The sequence below is a fragment of the Parasteatoda tepidariorum genome, chromosome 9, assembly GCF_982258835.1.
Source record: "Parasteatoda tepidariorum strain Cologne lab strain chromosome 9, Ptep-v5.0, whole genome shotgun sequence".
In the NCBI taxonomy this organism is placed as follows: domain Eukaryota; kingdom Metazoa; phylum Arthropoda; class Arachnida; order Araneae; family Theridiidae; genus Parasteatoda; species Parasteatoda tepidariorum.
In genome coordinates, this window is record NC_141763.1 from 99,337,734 (window position 1) to 99,360,614 (window position 22,881).

The 22,881-nt window shown below is 28.8% G+C and overlaps 2 protein-coding genes across 2 annotated transcripts in view; one reads left to right on the top strand and one right to left on the bottom strand.

The window, feature by feature from the left end:
• The window catches only part of LOC107451227 (uncharacterized), a 78,777-nt gene extending 71,055 nt beyond the window's left edge, over positions 1 to 7,722 (bottom strand). The window contains exon 1 of the mRNA XM_071186181.2: positions 7,627 to 7,722. The gene's annotated coding sequence lies outside the window, so the exon portion shown is untranslated. The remainder of the gene's footprint in view (positions 1 to 7,626) is intronic.
• The window catches only part of LOC107451244 (uncharacterized), a 34,603-nt gene extending 15,106 nt beyond the window's left edge, over positions 1 to 19,497 (top strand). Inside the window, exon 2 of the mRNA XM_016067282.4 lies at positions 16,896 to 19,497. Within this exon, the coding sequence (XP_015922768.3) occupies positions 16,961 to 18,382 (1,422 nt within the window). The 5' untranslated portion in view covers positions 16,896 to 16,960 and the 3' untranslated portion in view covers positions 18,383 to 19,497. The remainder of the gene's footprint in view (positions 1 to 16,895) is intronic.
• The last annotated feature ends 3,384 nt before the right edge of the window (positions 19,498 to 22,881 follow it).

Genomic DNA, 22,881 nt, shown 5'->3' on the forward strand with positions numbered 1-22,881 from the left:
GATGCTTTCAATATTTTACCTTTAGAGTTAAAAGCTAAATTAGGAAAAAAAAAGTTATTTTAGAAAAAAAAGCACACCTCTTCTCCTCTTTTAAAGCTAACTTACTTTTATGATATAAAATAAAATGGAAACGTAAGCAAGAAACATCTATATATATATTTCTCTTGCACGACGACAAAAGAAAGCCTCATTACAACTCCCCGAGTGGCAACGCTATAAAATCGACCCATGATTGCCGCTAAAAATGTCACATGCCAAATCTAGCTGGGTTGGCTCAACATATAGCGCTTTTAAAAACGTAAACTGAAATAACAATTCAGCTGTGGCAATCTCATACTATTAAGCTAGGCAGAAGTGATAGTCTTTGTCTATAGATCTCTATTTTAGTATTTTGTCGAAAGCGCTTTTTTTCACGAATTTATATATTACGAATTTATTTGACGATTTTTGATTTATATCACGAAATTTATTTGTTTTATTATAGTTATTAGTTATTCATTGAAAAATGAGTCTCAGTCAATGAGTCTTTATTTGAATTCAAATTTATTTTAATGTCTTAGTATTTACTAAAAAGATGCAATTTTTTTTTTAAAGAAAGTTGTCATATGGATTTGAATGATTGTTTTGAATTCTTCGAATTTTGTGCATTAGCAATGTACCTAAGATAGTAGCGAGCGAAGCGAGCTTGGTTTTCGAAGCAAACCATATAAGATTGCGTAGCAATTTTCGGGGGTTGGCGAGCGTTGGCGAGCAGGGGGTGCAGTCCACTAGTAATTGCTTATTAATTTAAAATATCGTTATCGTTCATAATCGGTAAATTTGGTTTTTACACATAATTATGTCAGTCGAAATCGTTTTGATTGCCGCTAAATTTTATTCATGGATCCAGTTTTCATGACGCCAACACAAGTGGCATTTCCGCACCAAGAGAAGAATGACACTGACTAAAATTAAAATCAGTTGCAAAAAATCATGTACCTTCGATATCAGTTTTGAAGTCAATGGAGGTTAACCTCTAAGAGCGACCATTTTACTGTGGAACGGAGAGTGGTCGCTCCAGAGAGGTTTCATTGTGTATCTGCTTTTTTGGAACCCTTTTAATTCATTAACATGATATTTTACTTCATCTCCTTTTCCTACTGCAAAGTTTAAATAATAAATTTTTTAAAAATTTCCCTTTGAAAATGATAAAATAAGAAGCATGTGGTAGAATTTTATTATTGTAGAAATAACTATCTTGTTTTTTTTTTTTGTGCAGCACTTAAAATGAAAAAAAGAACATTTTCAAAACTTTTGATCTAGTCATTGGATTGTTATGATGCAGTCTCAATAGTTCGACTGGCTAACGTATGATATTTTTCTGCCAAGTTCGAACTCTAATTTTCAAAAATTATATTTTGCCTTTCTTTTGAATAAATGAATTCGCTTAAATAGCCCAAGAAATTGGGCGAAGAACACAGAAAGAAAAACTAACATAAAAGTATTCAAGTTTTTGCCCTCTCTTCTGTCTGTAGAATTATATTTTCAAAAATTACGACTATACTAACCACATTTTTTTTTATGGGTAATTAATCGAAGCCAAAAAGAAAAAGTTATGTTTATTTAAAACGATAACAGTTTTTGTGTCCTATTTCGTAATTTAAAATATCGTCTGCTGGTAGAATATTTACATAATAGCATAGCCGTACTATTTAGCATATTTTAATAAGAACTAATTAATTAGCTTATTAGTAAACTTACCGAAACATTTAGTGCGAATTTTACTAAGTAAATATCTGATATTAAATCAAAAATTATTAAAATACACCGTTTTTTTGCTAAATTTTATTTTACGCAGTGTCCATATACATCGCAAAAGAGTTGAACATAACTTAATTTCAAGTTTAAGTGTATCTCTGTACTGTATTTTTCTCCTAAATTTGTTTTCTCTGCAGCGTTACTCTTACTGCTGCGAAACGTATTTACAGGTACAAATCGCGAGATTTTTGATTAACACTTAGAAGTTCTTGATATAATTTAGTTCAACGCAAGATATAACACGCTTACAACATATTCTAAATATGATTGTATAGGAATGTGTTGTATACTACTTCTACTACTATACTGTTCTAAATTTGTTTCCCCTGTATCGTTACTGCTATTGCTATGGAACACTTTTACTTGCATAAATTAGATCTTTTTGAGAGGTTCTCATGATTGGTTGGTAATATAGATATTAAAGACATGAGTTGATTTAATTTAATGTAAAAAATACACAAACATCTTCCTATTGTACCGCAAACATTGTTAAAAATTTAAATATAACTTCAATCTTAAGTATACAGTGCACAAAAAAGAAGACAAAATCGGACTATTATTATTTTTGATTAAAATAAGGTAGGAAAAAAAATCGGACTACCCTGGATAACTTTTAATCTAAAAAGATCAGATTTTCACGTTCTAGGACTCAATCTTAATGGTTCGAGGGGGTGACCTCAAATAAGCAAATTAATTAGTCACGTCCCAATAGTTTGGTCAGAAAAACTATGCAAAGTTTGGAACCCTTAATGTTAATTTTACTTTTTGTGTATTTAACCACATCTCGAGAACTTTTTATGCGAATTGAAATTTTTTTACACACAATTATAAAATTCATTTATCTATCCAAAATAATTCCCTTCAAAAAATAACTTTTAGTAAATATTTATAATTTTGTATTATTCTATTTAATAATAGTAGAAAGAATTTTGAATAGAACGGTATAAAAAAATTTTACATCATTTTAAAGAATATAATTTTAAATGGCAGAACCCAAGATTTGAGGGGGGGGGGGGAAACGGTCCAATAATTTCGGAGAATTTGAATTTTAAATCTAAAAGTTTTTTTTTAAAATTTGATTTCTCAGGAGCTATTCGACCGACTTCAATCAATATTTGTATTTCGTCATCGAAAATAACCTTCTTTAAAATTATGTAAAAAACTTAATACCTTACTATTCAAAATATTTTTGACTATTATTAAATAAAATAATAAAAAATAATTAGCATTTACTGAAAGTTATTTGTTGCACGGAATTATCTTGTGATATACGAATTTAAATTTTTATGTTCTGTTTTTTTTCTCCGTTCGCGAACTGTGCCTCTTTACCTTACTTTACCCCTGCAGCGTTACTCTCATTGCTAAGAAACACTTTTTCCGGCATAATTCAGATACTTTTGTGGCATTATTAGTTGATAATCTAATGACACAAAATTTTTTACATCTTCCGAAGTGATTAAGTTTAATTTAAGACATGAAAACATATATTTATTTGGTACTGGATATACAGAATCTAAACATGTTTAAAATAGATATGCGACTGTGAATGACTGAAATTAGGAGAATGCCGACTTTCACGGGTGAATGTGAACAATCAACATCGTCGCTTTGAGTGAATGTCCGAAATATTTGTTAAATATGATTTTATATTGATTTATTCATTGGTATAATTATATTGATTCGATATTTTAATATCTGCTGAGGATAGATTAGGAGAAACATCGGTGTTCGGACAAACCGGTTAAATGCATACTGGGCAATGGCACTTTTTATTTTATTTTATAACCGTCGTTGAACAATCGACCCAATTTTATGGGTTTACGACAGCTAATGTTCCCCTCCGTATCCTTGCAATTTTGAACCCAATCCAGAAGACAAGGAAACTCCTGGATCAAGTACTGAGAGAAATTTGCCTTCGTGGAGGACTTTTTGGTGGAACTAACCCGCATTTCCGTTACATGGGGAGGAAGACCACGGAAACTTCCCACGGTTAGCCTGACGGCAAGGGGACTCTAACCGATGATCCGTCTTTCACTGAGGATATTTCACGTCGGCACTGTGGTCGGTGCAAGCCGGATGCGGAATTCGTATCGACCAGCCATCGCCGGGATCGAATCCCGGTTCACCTCATTGGAAGGGGAACGCTCTATCCCCTGAGCCATCGAGGCTCGGACAGTGGCACTTGAACATTAAAAACATTGATGTAGGGCATACCGGGCAAATGTATACCAGGCAGTGGCACTTAACTAGACCTAGTATATGTTTCGGACATTCACCGGTGGAAGTCAACAACCACCAATTTCTGTCATTTACAGTAACATATATATCATATTTGAGAGTTTATTTTCACACGACTTTTTCCCAAATTTGCTTACCTTGCAGTGGTGAGTTTATTGCTAAAAGTATTTCCTTTGAGAAAAACCCTATCAAAGTTCATCAAGATACTGTTGTAAGTCTTTTAAAATTCGTACCATTGCATTCTGAATAATAAAAATGAATTTTAAAAAAAACGGGAGCAGAAAATTTTATGAGACAAAAGTTAAAAGTGTCTAGTTTTATTAATGCGTAAGAAAGGTAATTTATATTTTTTAATAAGAAATATTTTATGATCAGTTTTCAATATTTGCACAACTAATAATCTATTTCTGTTGAATAAATTGCAGTCTAAAAAGTGTCTTAATAAACATTATCTGAATGAAAAATAATACAACACATCAAATTTCTCTAAAATAGAGAAATGTTTTTAAAAATGGCGTCTGTTTAAATTCTTTTTTGTAATTTCGAATTTGAAAATTTCTTGCTCAACAAAAAATGAGAACTTTTTGGGGTGATAAATTATTCTAAAAATATGCTAAAATTAGTTCTTAAATCTTGCACAGCATACAATCTATTTGCAATAGTATACAATGTGATCCAAAATCAATTCTCATACATATTGCAATCAAAATTAATCCAATGCTTTAAATTATTCTACCATCGTAAAACACATTCTAAAACCATTTTCTTATTTTGAACATTTTAAACTTAAAACTTTTAGAGTTCAATAAAGGGAGGCATTTTGTTAAAAAAGTTGCAATGTAAAGTATGCAAAAAAAAAAAAAAAAAAAAAAAAAAAAAAAACGAAAAACAAAAACGGATTACCATGAAGAATAATTTTTGATCTAATGATCGAATCTTCACGTACTAGAACTTAATGGCTCGAGGGGGTGACTTCAAATATGCTAATTAATAATTTAGAACGATATCTTAAGTTACGAAATATGAAACAAAAACGTACTTTCTCTGAATAAAAATACCTTTTCTTCAGCGGATTCGGATTTTTGATCCCAGAAATATAGGAGGTAGCAGCAATTCGGAAAATAGGGTCACAATAGTTTGGTCAGGAGAGCGCTGCAAGGTTTAGACACTTTAATGTTACTTTTATTTTTTACGTATTTCGTCGAGCGAATTGAAACATTTTTGCATACAACTATAAAAATCGTTTATCCAAAAAATTTTTCATACAAAAATAACTTAGTAAGTCTTTATCATTTTTCATTACTTTATTAATTAATGGTCGCAAAAATTTTGATTTGCAAAGTATAAAATTTTTTACATCATTTTAAAGCATGTAATTTTACATGTCAAAATAGAAAATTTGAACAATATCGGTTGAATAGTCCCTCAGAAATTGAATTTTAAAAAAGTCGCATATTTCTTAAAATTTAAAAGAAGCCATATATTTAAAATTCGATTTCTTAGGAACTATGCTACAGATTTCGCTCAAATTTTGTATTTTTTCATGTACAATTAGATACTTTTAAATTATATAAAAATTTATATATCCAACAATTTAAAAATGTTATGACTGTTATTAAGTAAAATAATAATGAACAGTAAATATTTACTAAAATTTATTGTTTGCATGGACTTAACTTTGTGCAAACGAAAAAAAGTGTGTGAAAAGAGTTTTCAATTCGCTTAAAAAGTTCTCGAGATATGACGAAATACGCATAAACTAAATTAACATTAAGGGTTCAAAACTTTGGGCAACTCTCCTGACTAAACTATAGTACCATATTTTCCAGATTGTGGCTGCCCACTATATTTTGGGAGTCAGAAACCCGAATTCATCGATAAAAAGGTATGTTTATTCAGAGAAAGTACGTTTCTATATAATTAGAAATTACACTAAATAATTAGAATATTTGAGAACACCGCCTCGAACCATTAAGATGAAATCCTAGAACGTGAAGATCCAACCATTAATCAAAAGTTATTCCGAGTAGTCCATCTTTTTTTTTTTTTTTTTTTTTGGCACATTGTACAACCTATTACTGTAGAATAAGTTTTAATTTAAAAAGTGCTTTTATGCACCTTGTTTTAAACAAAAAAAGTGCAGCTTCTCAATTTTTTTTCTTTTTTCGAAAAAAATGATGGATTTTTTCATCTTTTTCTAATTTTCAAAATAAAAATTTTGTTTCTCAATAAAATAAAATATAATAAACCAGTTTTCGGTGAGGAATTATTCTCAGAAAGTTGCTTAAATTAGCTCTCAAATCTTGTACAGCATACAATCTAATTGCATTGTCATCTAAAATCTGTCCTCACACATCTTATTTTAATCAAAATTAATACATTTTGAATTATTCTAAGATCTGTAAAACATCTTTTAAAATAAAATGGCGGCTTTCCAAAATCATTTTCTTATTTCCAGCTTTAAGCTGTTGTTGTTCAATAAAGTCTGACATTTGTTAAAAATGACTTTCAAATTTCGCACAATGCACAATCTATTGCTTTAGAATAAATTTTAATTTAAAAAGTGTCTTTACATGTCTTACTTCGAACAAAAATAACACAACTTGCCAAATGAATTTCTTTTTCTTTCATCGATAAAAATGATGAATTTTGGAATCTTTTGCTAATTTTTAATTTTAAACTCATGTAATTAATTTAAATTAGCTTTGAAATTTCATACAAGATGCAAACAATTACTGTCAAACTAATTGTAATCTAAAATGCTTTTTAATATACCTAATTTTAATCAAAATTATTGCAGCTTTTTTAAATCATTTTAAAATGAATTTAAAATTTTCTTCTTTTTAACTTTAAACTTTTGTTGCTCAAATAACACATTTTGTTAAACAATAGCTTTCATAAAAGTTGTGCAACTTGCAAAATATTGCTGTAGAATGCAATACAGTCTAAAAAGTTTCCTAATAATAAGCTGACCAGCGTTCTCCTAACTCTAAAAGATTGCTAAAAAAACTTATTTTCAGATCCTTGAAAATTCATCGTTTTGCCTTTTCAATTTAATATTCTAAAAACAGAAATCCTTCGTAAACATTCTCCAACAGAAATATTTCTTTTAAATCATTAGAAATGTAAAAAATGAGAGTTCTTGAATGTTCTTTTTGAAATTTTGCTACCAAAATTTTTAGTTTTAGGAGGACGATGATCAGTTTATTTATATGCCTCATTTTAACCAAAATAAATAAATAAAAACAACTTGAGAATATTTTTTTCTTGTTCGAGGAAAATGATGGCTTTCTTAATAGTTTTCTAAGTCTCAATTTTAAACTTTTACTGTAAAAAAAGGGGGGAAGTGAAATTATTCTAAAAAATATGCTTAATTTATCTTCCGAAATGTGAATAAGATATTGTCTATCATTGTAGAAATTTTTATTTTACAGTAATAGGCAGCAATTTATGCAAAATGTGAAATTATTTAAAATAATTCCTTTAAAAAAGCTTTAAAGTGTTATCCTATGGTTTAATATTCAATGAACGTTTAGAATAAGTATAGTTAAAAATGAGTTTCGAAGGAAACAAAAACAAAACTATACTTACACGATAAAGCATGATTTACATTGTGAAAAATACCATAAGCATGCGTGAACCGTCTACCATGCGTCCACCGTCTACCATGCGTGAATTTCAAGTGTCGAAAAGAAACATCCAGTGAACAGTAGGCTTATTGGAAAGAGGGAAAAAAATGACTAGAGGTTAAAAGCGAGACAAGAGAGGTTTCGGTGGCCTTTTATCGTCACGGCATAAATGAGGGCTATTTAAATAATCATTTAATATTCTTTCGTTGTTTATGAAGTTGACGGATGTGGATTTGTTTTGTCTATTTAAGCTGTCAACAATTAAAGATCTATTGTTCGATGACTAGAAAGTAAAATGAAACGGGAATATATTAAATGTTTATGACCTCTTTATAGAATTAACTTTAAATAATATATAGTATTAAAAGGGTTTTCAATTAATCTTTATTTTACTTTTTATCGCATAATTATAAGATGTATGCGAGTAACGCATCTTAAATAAGTGTTAAAGCTTTTTATTAAAACCTTTTAACCCTTTAACGCAGAATTTTTATTAAACATTTTTTTAATACTTTTTTGTATTAATTTAGGCCAAAAGAAGTAAAAAATATTATATTTTACTATTAAACAATTTATGATTATGAAATACAGCATAAAACACCGGTGTCTTTTTACACTTAAAAGGTAAAATCTTTTAAACACGGCTCACTTCCAAACAATAATGTTTCAAATTTGCAGTTATTTATATATAAGAGAAACAGTTATTCGTCATTGAAATTTCTTTAATATGCAAAATCAATTATTGATAAATTTTTTAATGTGAATGAAAAGGAAAAACCTCTTACGTTTTTTAAATTTTAAATTTTTTTACAAATGTATTTCCGATAATCTAACAAATTTTTTTAATTAACAATAAGACTACTTAAACAATTATAAAAACACACAAATATATTTTTACTTATAATTGGAGAGGCAGAAAAAAACATAAATATAAAAGGAACACCCTGTGTTACATCTGCGTTAAAGAGTTAATGATTAAATCATACCTTTTAAGTAATATTTTGAATAATAATTGAAAACATGCATGTAGAGTCGGAGTTAAGGAGTCGCATTTGGGGAGCCAGGGTTAAAAAAATCGGCGCGATTCTGACTCCAGTTAGTTAAAGGATGTTAGATCCTTTGGTTAAAAGGAGAATCAATTTTTTTGAACTTATGAAAATTATTGAGACAAATATATATATAATCATGTAAACAAAAATATTACCCAAATTACCAAAAATATTTAAAAAAAATTAAATAAGACATTTATTTAAATTATAACTACTCAGTTTAGCACATTTGTACATTTAAGAGCTTATGATTGATTAATTGATTAGATTGAATTATTACGTTAATAAATAAATTTATTGATAAACGAATTTATTAATAAACAAATTTATTAATAAGTTATTTTTTGATAAATAATTTCCACTTTCGTTTAGCTAAGATGAAAATTTAATTAAATAATTATGCAAATTTAAATGACAGATCATTTATAGTCTCTTTGCTCCTAGAAATTTAAACAATCTTGTTATAATAATCTCTTTTCTTAGAATTGCTTTGAACAATTTCAATATTTTGTACAAGTGTACTTTTTACAACATATTTTTTGATTGCGAAAAATTCAAAAAAGTCGGATTCAAATATTTTAACGACTAACTCCACAGTTCTAATATAAAATATTATGATAACTAAAAAATTATTTTTTTTTAGAATCAGACCCTTAAACTTTAAGTTTAATTTGAAAAATTCCTGAAGTTTATAGGAACGTATTATAAAATGCAAAAAAATTATTCAATTCTTGAAATGATTATAATTTTTTTTGTGAAAATGTGTGACGGAGGTATTTACTAAGCGATTTTCTAAATGCAAATTAGACATGTATTGAAAGCAGGAAAATTTAAGTTAGATGATTAAATAAGTAATTTTAGTTTTCGTTTACTAATTAATAGATGTATCTGGTATTTTTTGTTGTTTTCAGCGGTTATCAGATTTTGAAATATTAAACTGACTTTAAATATTAAAAAAGAATCAAGCTGCAGATGTCTCAGTCCCGTCTATTTAACTCTTATCCAGGGGTTCGTCTTACTTATATTTCATGATTATATGATTATTTTTGGACCTTTTTTTATTTATTAAAAGATTTAGGTCGTAATTATTAAAAGTTTACGAGATCTAGAACTATCCAGGCTGATATCAAACAGTAATAACGAATGAAGATTCTAATGTTTCATTTTTAAATAAGCTTTATGTCATTTATACAGTTGAGAATAATATAAGCATTTTAAGATTTTCAAAAAAAATTATTAATAGTTTCTTTTTTAATGTTGCCTGACTTTTGAAGTATCAAACATTAAAAATGAATGAAAATTCAAATGTTTTATTCTAAAATAGGCTTCGTGTTAATTACATGCATAGTTTTTTTACATTTTACAACCATCGTTGAACAGCCGATCCCATTTTGGGTTTACGACTACTAATGTTCAACTCCATAGCCTTGTAATTTTGAACCCAATCCAGAAGACAAGGGAACTCCTGGATCAAGTATTGGGAGAAAGTTGTCTTCGTGGAGGACTTTTTGATGGAACTAACCCACATTTGCGTTTCATGGGGAGGAAAACCATGAAAACCTCCCAGGGTCAGCCTAACGGCAAGGGGACTCTAACCCATGATCGGTTTACCACTGAGGATTTATGTCAGCACTGTACTCGGTTCTAGCCGGGTGAGGAATTTGTATCGACCAGCCATCGCTGAGTTTCGAACCCGGTTTACCTCATCGGAAGGTAAACTCTCTACCTTCTAAGCCACACGGCTCTACATGAATAGTTAATGACAATATGAATATTAAAAGATTTTCTAGAAAAGTCCATTAAATAGTTTTATTTTTATTTTAATGCTTACCATGTTTTGTACCATCAGGCTAATTTCAAACATTAAAAATAAGCGAAAATTCAAAATTTTTCATTCTTAAAGAGGCTTAATGTTATTTATATAGTTGACAACAATATGAGTATTTTAAGAATTTCTAAAAAAATTAATTCATAGTAATCTTTTATTTTTAATATTAGCAGATTTTGAGGTATCAGACTGATTTCAAACGTTTAAAATAAGTAAATATTCAATATCATTTTTAAGCTTATCTTCTAAACTCTTATGCAGGAGTACGTGTTATTAATATCTGTAGATGATTGTAGAGGTATTTTTTAGATTTCTCACAATAATTAATGAATTTCTACATATATATATATATATCTTAATGTTTGTGAGATTTAGAAGCATCAAGCTAATTTCAAGCGTTAAAAATAAGTAAAAATTCAAATGTTTTTGTCTGGCCTTCTAAATTTTTAGGCAGGGCTACGTGTTTTTAATATATTTAGATTATAAATGGATTTTTAGAGTCCCATATTAATTCTTGGATTTAAGTAATTTTTTTTAAATGTTTGCCAGATTTGGAAGTACCAGGCTGATTTCAAACACTAAAAAATAATAGAAAATTCAAATATCATATTAATCTTGTAACCTAAATTATAATCTAGGGTAAGATGCTCTAAAATATATTTCCGCTTCAAAATAACAGAGACACAAAACACAGCATGCGATAGAAAAAAGCAGGTCATTCTGCACATAAAATCCAAAATCGTAAACGAAACACTAGAAACGGATGATACATTGACGGAGATAATTGAATAAACAAAAACATTGATGCACTGCAGACAACAAATGATCAGCAAACTAAATCACAGTAAGGAGATACACATAGCAATCATAATAACATAAGTCATATTACGCCAGAAAAAAGAAATGGCGCCATTCTTTTGTATTTATTGATGAAAAATATGGCCACCCATCCCTCCGGCAAATATTCTTTAAAAGCTTAATGGAAAACTTTTTTTTTTTTTTGCCCCTGCATTCCCTTGCCTTACGCTTGGCGAAAGATCACTATCAACAGGGGAGGAGGGATTAATGTTGCTGTTACTCTTGACCCACTGACCATTTTGACAAGATTCCAACAATTTCAGTACTTAGATTGAAAAAAAATAGATAGAAAATACTAAGTATAGAGATTTCTTCTGGTGCAGAAGATTGGAGACAGCAATCCCCACCGAGACGTGATAATCGTTTGAAAGGGCATTAGAGGATCTGAAAACAAAAAAAAGAAAAGCATTCGAAAATTACCAAATCAAATAAAACGCCTGTTTATTTTTTACACCGCGCTTGGTGCCAAAAATACAGAGACCCGCCGAGAGGATGATTGCGTTCAAATGATCAGAATATAAAGACCAAAAGGCGCCTAGTTGCTTTCGTCGGAGGAATAGTTTTTTTAAAAAATAGTATTTTAAAGTTGTTGTTCTGTAAAAGTTGAACTTTCAAATTTTACTCATTTTTTGAACAGTTACTGAAGTACAATGTATGTGACATAAAATATATTGTTAAGTTTAATCTTTTTCAATATTAAAACTTAAAGAAAACGATTTTTCACGCCAAGTATCGTTTGCCTAAAAATTATTACTCGTTTTCTTTTCTTAATTTAGAAAGTTACTTTTTAATAAAATAAGTATTATTTAGACTGTTTTAATCAAAAACTGCTCGCTTGGCTGTTATTATTCGACAAGAAATATTTGGAATTAGAAATTTCATAAAATTGCTATTTACATCTATATGAAATGTACTTCTAATTTTTTTCAACATTAAAAGTTTAAATTAAGAAAAACAGCTATTACATGCCACTAATAAAAATCGTATGCTCAAAAAATATAGTTCATTTTCTATCTTTAATAGATTATTAATTAATAAAGTAAGAATTATCAGGACAATTTTCCAAAAATTCCTAGCTGTCTTATTTTATTAAGGAAAGAAAGTTGGAAAATTATTTCGAAAACTTGACATTCAAAACTGAGTAAAATCTTGCTATTTTATTCAACAAAAAAGTTTTAACTAAGCAAACGATTAATTTGCGCCATTTATAGAACAGAAAGCTCAAAAAATACTGTTTGTTTTGTTTTCTAAATTTAATAAATTATTTAATAAAATATGACTTATTAAAAAAATTTTTCAGGTAATTAACAAAAGCAAAACAAATTCCAGCAGGCCTTTTTTTTTTTTTTTTTTTACACGAGAAGATTCGAAATTCCAAATGATTTTTTAAAAAATCTCAACTCAGCATATGCTTATTTTTTAGTATATCTGTACGAACAATATATATAGTTCTGGTATAGTATATAGTACTCGTTTAGTATGTATGTACCTGTAATATGAGTACTATAAAGCAGATTTTTGCTGATTCTTAATCAACATATAAATAAAATTAATATTTAGAATTAAATAATGGGATACCTGCATGTGATGTAGTGTAAGTATCTCGATCCTATTGGTTGTTGAAACGTGGCATTTATTTATGTTCGCAACTGTTCTTTGCATTCTATTTCGAGTAAGCCAAGCCCGTCAAGTATCAATTCTCTTAAGTGACACATTTTGTATTCTTGCACAAAGATTCTATCACAAAGATTTTAATTCTTTCACTATATATTTCTTACTTAACATAAAGACAGACATGGAACCATGTAAAACTTAAACGAACTAATTATGCATCGAAGTTGACAGGCATACAAAACAAAATATACCATGGTTACGATAAAATACATAAACAAATAATAAATCTAAATTAAGTAAAAGATGTAGGCTAGAAGGAATTACATTTCAACAAATTCAATGTGTGCTACGGCGCTGTATTAAATTAACTTCACGGTAATTAACATTCCAACTTTTGGAAAGAAACTTAGTTCAACTGTAACACGCCCTTTTGCTTAAAAACAGTCAACTGGCGGTGACGTAATAGGTCACATGTGTGGGTATCCGAGATCTTCTTCTTGAAGTACAAGTACCTCCGCAATGGCATATAAACTTATAATTTATTTTTCAAGAGTCAGACTGTAAAAACTGAATTTTGAAATTTAGCCTCATTCACCATATTCTTTTAATTTATCCCGAACTGATAAACTCTTCTTTATTAACGCTTTTGAATTTTTATTTAAAGAATGGGTCTGTCCCACGACACGGAGCCTTTGGAACCTGCTCCTAACTGTTTTGACAATGCCGTTCGAAAACAAACTGAAAAGTTGAATTGGTTTTCATCTTAAGAGAAAAGTGGAGATACTCTTTCCTTTTTTCTTTTAAGCAAATAATTTTGTGTTGAATTCAATCATTTTTTAAATAAACTTTTCTTTTTAATTTAAAATAATTTTTAACGCTGAAGCCGACAATATTTTTTGTCACATTTTCATCAAAATAAAAATTCTTATAAAATATATATTAAAAAATTGAGAATTTGATTGGTTTTTTAAAAGTAGAACGATCAATTCACATTCATTAGGAATAACCCCAGGTTTCTTAAAATAGTGAATTGTGTTTTGTATTTTTATACGATTTTAACTTTTTTATTGCAGTTTAATTTTCTGAAAGAATTATTTAAAGTATTGACAAAAAATAATTACTAATAAATAAGAAATAACGATTTCAAGTGAAAATTTTTATTTGAATCAATTGAAAAATTAATAGTTTAACGATTTATAAACCGAAAAACTTCTCAAAAGTGATAAAAATTCGGAGCGGGCTCCAAAATCTTCGTGTCGTTAAACAGACTCAATGGAGGCTTCTCCCATAAAGAAGTTGCAAAAACAGAACTTGCTGATAATATTTATCATAGTTTTTAGAATTTCGCCATTTTTTTTTCTTCATTAATACTAAACATTTGTTTTTAATGAAGATTATTCATTTCTTTTTTCTTCATCTAATTTTGTCATAATAAATACAGAAGATATACAGCATTCCATGACCATTGTGGAGCTATAAAACTTTAAATGTGAGCTAAAGGCATTTTTAAGTATGTATCACTTGGATGATTTTCGTGTATTTCGTGTTTTCTTAAATCACTAACTCCGTGAAAATACATCAGGTGTGAAGTTAGAATGATTTTGATAATCATAAACAAAAGGAAGCATTATACGTCTATTTTGGGCTTAGGAGAGATTTATGCGGAGGCTTTTTTTTTTAAATGGAAAAATAAATATAGTATTATTGATGTCAAAATATTCCAGAGAAAAAATATAATTATTAGTTTAGAAGTACTTGTTTAATTGACTATAAACTAAGTTATTTTGTTTTTAAGGGAAGTAAAAACTAATGATCCAAATAGAACAGATTTATAAAACATTTATTTTAGATTTTCGATGGAATTAGTAATTCAAAAGGTCGAAGATTTTGTTCTTATTCGGAAAAATAAGCCTCTTAAGACAACGGCTAATCTTTAGAAATGGAGTAGTAACTTAGTTCGGGTCAAATTCGCAATAACCATTTAATTATTAAATTTATGTCTTTGTAATTAAGATTGGCGAACAGTATAATACAATTGCTATTGAAGATTCACAATTGCAAAATTGTTTTAAGTTTTGTAACTTTTTCTCCCTTATTTCTTTAGATTTACCAACGATTTTCACAAACTTTTACTATATTACTATTTTTTGATTAAAATAAGTTACATTATCATCTTTTATATTGGAATTAATTCTACTCTAATGGATAGTAAGTGAGCGTTCGCCTTCCAATGAGGTGAACCGGGTTCGAATCCCAGCAAATGGCTGGTTGTTCGCATCCGGCTTGCATCGACCACAGTGCTGACGTAAAACTCCTCAGTGGTAGATAGATCATGGGTTAGAGTCCTCGTCAGGATAACCGCGGGATGTCTTCGAGGTTTTCCTTCCAATGTAACGCAAATGCGGGTTAGTTTCATCAAAAAGTTCTCCGCGAAGGCAAATTTCTCCCGATACTTCATCTAGGAGTTCCCTTGTCTTCTGAATTGGGTTCAAAATTACAAGGCTACTTAGTTGAACATTTGTAAAGCTGAAAATTGGGACGGCTGTTCAACAACGACGGTTATCAAATAAAATCTATAGTAAGTGGCACAAAATTGAAATCTAATATTACGCTTAATAAATAAATAAAACTTAGTATTTTAATGAACAACAAAAGTTTAAAACTGAAAATAGAAATAAACCTTAAGATGTACCTTTAGAACCTTTAGATTCATTTAACAAATTATGTTTCTTTTGATTAAAATAAGGTTATTTAAGAGATTTTTTTTGATAAAATTAAAAAATAGCTGCTATATTGCTGATTTGTACAAAACTTTTAGAACTTATTTATTTATTATTTTAAATTTTTCGAGAAAAGAAAAGAAAATGGTATTTAGAGGACTAATTACCCCAAATTATTATTTAAAAAAAAGAGAATAAAAACGTCCGACATGTAATGAGGAATAGAAAAAAAGTTTTAATATTTTATTCACTAATAAATTATTACCAAATTGGATATTTTAACAACGGTGGAATAAGAATTAGCGACATGCTCTTATCAATCAAATTTTAATCTTGTAGGTAATCCCGGACTTAGACGATAGTTGTATTTCTGGATATTTTTTCTCCATTTAGAGCATTTTTTTTAAATGGGGGCATTGAAGAGCATTTTTAAGTTTTTGGGGGTATTCCTTTTTCTATATTTTTCATTATTTCTTTGATTTTGGGTCATTTTTATCACATTAAATGCGAAGCAAAATGAAAGTGTTCTCAACTCAATTTCTTTCTCTTTTTTCTTACTATTTTAGCACATAATATTTATTTCAAACTTTAATGAATGTACTGTATGTATTACATTGCTTTATAAATTTTGACAGAATGAAAGTAATTTTAAACAGGAAAAAATTGCTTGTTTTTATTTTCTCTTAAATAATAGAACATTTTTAAGGACATTTTATGCATTTTGAGGGAATTTTAGGTCGTCCAAATCCGTGCACTACTTATAAATAAGATACCCAAATTCTCCATTTAAATTGAATTATTGTATACAAATCGACTTAAAGACAAGGAATTTATATGGGAAAAAATTTCCGTTTCAAAAAGGTTATAATGATATTTAAAACAGCAATTTTTACTTTGAACATTTCGCCTACGTCTGCGGTTGCATTAATTCCGCACGATGCTTTAAACACGTATTAATCATTTGAACAGTGAATATTGAGGTTTTGAAGTAAATATGAAATTAAAAAGTTTTCAAAAACAAAAGTAAAGGTGAAATTTTAAAACTTTTAATCAGATTTTAACAGATAAACCAATTGTGCACAATCAGAATTGTACGCACAGAATTTAGAGTTTGATTTTGTTATATTTCCGAAAGAATGATCATTTTCATTTTATTTTACAGGTGTATAAGATGATTGAAATTATCATCGGACGTATGCTGTGAATAAATATCCCTGAGATTAAAAGATGAAGAAACGCCAATGCTGCTTTATAATAAATCTAATATTGACGTGTTCAGTTTTGTACGTAATTCATAGTTATCTAAATTCACTTTACACGTGGAAATGTTGCAAGTTCTTATTTGGCAGCGAGAAGAGCGTAGGAATTCCAAGCATTGTAGTTTACAGCAATAAAAACAATATAAAAGAAAGCACAAAATGCCAAAATTTCAATCATACTCTAATCATCTCAACCATCAAAAATGAATGGCAAAAAATAGATCATACTAATCTTTATGTATATTCAGCTTATATAGACGATAGAATAAAAGGAAAACGATTTATTCGTATAATAGCCATGTCCAAAGGAATGTTCCGTCAAAGGATATTTTGCAACACCTGGACAAACGATGAAAACGTCTATTCATACCAACTCGACTTTCAAGAACTGTGGATTACTTCTTGGGATATGGCAACACCTAACCAGTACTACAGACCTTTCTTACTATCCTGTGAAGTTGATAAAACTATCTCACCATCAGCCATAACAGTAACAACAACGCCATGTAAACACTCCAGTAGTATCCTGCTATTAAACAAAACACATTCAAAATCTAGAATTCAGAGGGATTTTATGGTTTGCCTTAAGCCTTTAAATTTTAAATATGATATAACAGTAAAACTGTTAGAGTGGTTAGAGCTCCAATTTCTCCTAGGAGCTGATAAAGTTGCAGTTTACGTCTACAAAGTACCCTTTAAAGTGCTGAATGTTCTGAAACACTATGAAGAACAAGGTAAAGTAACTATTAAATACATCTCTCTGTTAGACTCCCAAGAGGTAGCCAATGAAAAATCAGAGCAAAATGTCTGGCAAAAACGGCGATACGAAATGGCTATTTACAACGATTGCTTTTACAATCACATCTTGACGCACAAGGTCGTAGTTAACTTAGATTTAGACGAAGCCATTATACCAATTAAAGCGAGCTCTTGGCCAGTATTGTTTAAACAAGCAAAAAAATACTCTCCGAACATTTTTCAGTTTGCTTCCATATCGGCGCCAAATGTGTATTTTTTTGATAGTTTTGGTGAAGAATCAGATGAAAGTGTTCCAGAATATTCATATATGTTACGGCATTTAATAAGATCGTCGAATTTCACGCCGCCTGGTTTTGCTCAAAAGAGTTTCTTCCTCACAAATAACACTTTGAGTGTCACAAACCACTATGCACTGAAATCTTTACACTATTCCATTAGAACAAATACTGCCATGAAGAAAGAACTGGCCCAACTCAACCATTACCGCAGTGCTTGTCCATCCAAAATGGAGATCGAGTGCCTAGAGAACTACATGAAATTCACAGTCAAAGACCCTATAATTTTGAAATATAAAGATACATTAAGCGCTCAGATTAAAAAAAGATTGGCAGAGTTAAATTTGACTGCATAATGAAGCAGGATGTAAAATAATTCGAAGTCTCTTACACCTTTTCTCTGTATCGAATTTTTTTTCTTCCGAATTTTCGACCCCAAAAAGAGAGCTTTTTTTATTGCTGAAAATTAAGATATTTTTTTAAATTCTAAATTCGAAAATGCAAAATATTTTTGCCAGCAAGCACTTTTTTGCTTGATTGGTGGTGAAATATGTGATGTCCCGATCACTAATCTCCTGCATTCCCTGCAATTCACCCAAATTTTACATTAAAAAAAAAATACTATATTTATTAACACTATTGCTTTAAGGTGCTTAAGAGAGAGGTAAAAAATATTTTGGAAAATAATTTTCCAACCTTATACATCATAACTATTTAGACATGCAGTGGTAACACCAATGAAAGTGAAATAACAAAAAGTACAAAATGAGTTTGATTTCAATTTAAGGCGGGGAATCTCACGGCGAAAATTGTGAAGAAAGGGGGACTAGTTGCGCAATATTCTCAAAATACAAAAATAATCGCGGGATTTAAAGAGAGGTGTAAGTAGCGACGAATTTAATTTCAATGATGCTATTTTTCTCTTCATCGCATGGCACGCAACGCCGACCAACGGTCACGAAAACGCCGAACGTATGAGATGCGACGCCGACAGAGAGGGGATTTTCGAAGGTTCGTCGCCAAGCAAAATAAAAAAAAGCCACAGCTTATGCAAAGCGATGATTTTAGTATATTTATGATCTTGCCGTGAAGAATTATGTGGGTTATAGAACAGACAAGTTACTTAAATTTAGTTTAAAGTTATTAAACTTATTTAAAAATTGTAAATTTAGCGACATTTTCCCTCCTTGATGATAATTAACAAAATAACTGCCTTATTCTTCAGTTTTTGAAAATTTTTATGAGCCGAGGTAATGCAGCATTGGAGTAAGTTTTTAAATATTAAAAAATTAGCCCATAAACGCTTTTCAGTCTCAAAAAACTTCGCTATTTTCAAAATAAGCATAGACAGCGCTGGCTTAAGATAGGCTAAATTTGACCCAACAGTCATGAGTAACTGTTGCCAACTCACAGCAGTTATTCGCAAAAAAGCATCAGTAGATATGACAACGGAGCCTTCGGAAAAAAAAAATTTAAACCAAATAGCGAAAATTAATATATTTAATTCTTTCACACTATGTTTTCAGACTAACAAACATTTAACAAATTCAACTTTTAAAATAGTAGGGAAAAAAGCATGTGATTTTGTATATTTACTGATGAAGATAAGCTTATGGCAATATATATGTTACGGTTAAAGTAATAAATCTCGTTATTATGTACGGTTAAAGTTATATATTATTAATAATTGTTAATGAAGTTTTGTCAGTATGAATAATTTAGACATTATTAATTGAAACTTAAATAAGATACCTACAAGTGGGTATCCTGATTGGTTGTTGAAGCAAGGCATTTGTTTATGTTTGCAACAGTTCTTTCAATTCTATTTCGAGTAAGCCAAGCTCGTCAAATATCAATTCTCTTAAGTGACACATTCTATATTCTTACACAAAGATTTCAATTCTTTCACTATATATTTCTTACTTAACACAAAGACAGGCATGAGGCCAAGCAGAATTTAAACCAACTAATCATGCATCGAAGTTGCCAGGTACACAAAACAAAAATATATGAAGGATACAAAAAAACACATAAACAAATAATAAATCTAAATTAAGTAAAAGACGCAGACGAGAAATAATTTTATTTCAACAAATTCGATGCTCGATACGGCGCTGTATTTAATCAATTTCATATTAATTAACATTCTGACTTATAGGAAGAAACTTAGCTCAATTTTAGCACGCCATTTTGCTTATAAACAAACAACTGGAGCTGACGTCATAGGTCACATGTGTGGGTATCCGAGATCTTCTTCTTCTGAAAGTGCAAGTACCTAATTTTAACATAATTCTTGTAGGGTTTTGTGCTGTGATAAAAAATTTGTAGTTGTAAAGATTAGATGAGGATTACGTTAAAGCAGATTCGATTTAATTAACTTGATTCCAGGCTACATACTTAAGGTGTAACACACATCGGGATATTTGAAACTAAAGATAAATAATACTAATTTAACGTATTTTTCTTTAATTTTATTTTTACTTTCAGTAATAAGCATTAGAGTTTTGAAAATATAAATTAAAAATTGTTCATTAATTTGTGGCATTCCTGTATTTTTTGATCTTTCAGTAAAAGCAATTTAACTATGAATGATTTAACACAGACAAATATAAAATATCATATATAAAAAAAAACCTGTCGCCAGAAACTAAAATGGTGTAATAAATTAATTCTTTGATTCAAAAGATTAATTGAGGATTATGTTAAAGAGCCTAGATGTAATTGACTTGATATTAGACTAGATGCTTAAGTAGTAACAAAAGATGCCACACTTTGGGATATTTGAAATCAAAAATAAATAATAATAATTTGACATGTTTTTTTAAATTTCGTTTTTGCTTACGGTAATATGCGTTAGAGTTTCAAAAATATAAATTAAAACTGATCATTAATCTGTGCCATTCCTGTATTTCTTTGTTCTTTCAGTGAGGGGAATTTAATTATGAATGGTACATCACAGATAAAAGTTTCAGACATAAAAAAAAAAAAAAAATGTCACCAGAAACTAAAATGGTATAATAAATTTATTAATTCTTTGATTTAAGAAATAAATATACTTTTGAATTACATAAATATATTTATAGAAACAACAGTCTTCCTGAAACACATAAAATCCAGACACATCCAAAAGAATAAGTGGTTGTGTTCTTCTTTGGTTAGTGCAGATACGCAAAACAATAACATTTAAGTAGCCAGGGTTAATACATCTTTTTTCATTCAATATTTATAACAATCACATGGTTAATTATGATCCACAATAAAAACAATATAATGCTCATAATGAAATGAATGAATGTTAATAGCAATTAAACATTAGTATATTGTTGAGTACAATATCAACTCATAAAATGTGGAGCCATTTGGGAAAAAGAATATAAAAATTACCCGATGAAGCAGCATTTCTTATTTTTAAACATCACAAAAAACATCAAAACTGACTCTGATTCTATGGTAAATTTCAAATGTTTATTTCATTGAAAAAATAAATAAATAAATATTTATGAATAATTGAATGCTTTAAAACATGATTTAACCTCCTGAGGCTGGAGCTTTAAATAATGGTAGAAGATACGATTTTTACTTCAAAATATAAAGCTTGAAAGTAAGTATTGTATTAATCTCACAGATATATATAATTAGAAATACAATAAATTTTGATGAAATAAACAAAAAGATTATTTTCAGGCCGCATTCCTTTACAAGAGACATTTCAAAATAAAGAATATTTATAAGATAAAAATTATTCTTAATAATGCCTCAAGGCCTCTAAAAAACAAAAAATTGAAAAAAATATAATGTAATTGTAAAATTAAAAAAGGAAAACGAAAACAAATCTACCAAAATAAAATAAAATAAAATTTAAAAAAAAAAAAAAAAAAAAAAAAATACAATGTTAAAATTAGGTTTACTAATCTAACAGTTGACAAAAATTGTTAAGAAGAAGAAAAAAAAAATTTTTGCTTTCAGCTTTAACTATCACATTAAAATTCAGTGCTGCCATCTATGAAAGAAACACTTTAAGATGTATGGTAAGTAAGATATATATATATTTATTTTAAATTAATTAGACTTAATATTTTTAATCATTGCATAGAAAACAGTAATTTTAATTTTTACCATTTTTTGCATATTGTAAAGTATTTTTATAATGTATTTCTTTACTATTTTGTCAAGAAACAAAATACTCTATATAATAATATATATCATACAATAATATATATCATATAATAAGATGTATCTAAAATATATCTAAAAGGCAACTTGAATTGAATTCCTGACCTTTCTTATACAGGGATGAGAGTAATCAGAAAGTATAAAAGAGGAAATAAAAAAAAAAAAAAAATAATAAAAAAAAATAAAATATATATATATATATATATATATAAACAAAAATGTGACAAAATGAGTGCGATTTTTAAACTTGTAAACCATGTGAATATAAATCCCGATATGAGACTTTTAAATCACGTAAATATGAAACTCTACATCGAATTTAAAAAACGCGAAAATACAAATCATGATTTTTTAATTTCTTGATCACGATGCATAATTTTTAAATTGCGCGATATTACAACCACAAAAACGAATCACGATATTGGATTTTAAGCTCGCGTGAATACGAATTGCTACATAGGGCTTTAAAATCTCGTAAATACAAATCGCGATATTGATTTTTTAAATCTCGTAAGTAAGAATCGCAACGTTCAACTTTTAAATCAGGTAAATACGAAAATCGAGAATTGATAATAAAATCGCGATTTTAAAAATGCATAAATACAAAACACGAGATTGGATTTTTTAATGTCGTAATATACGATATTTAAATAGCGTAAATAAGAATAGCAATGTGCAACTT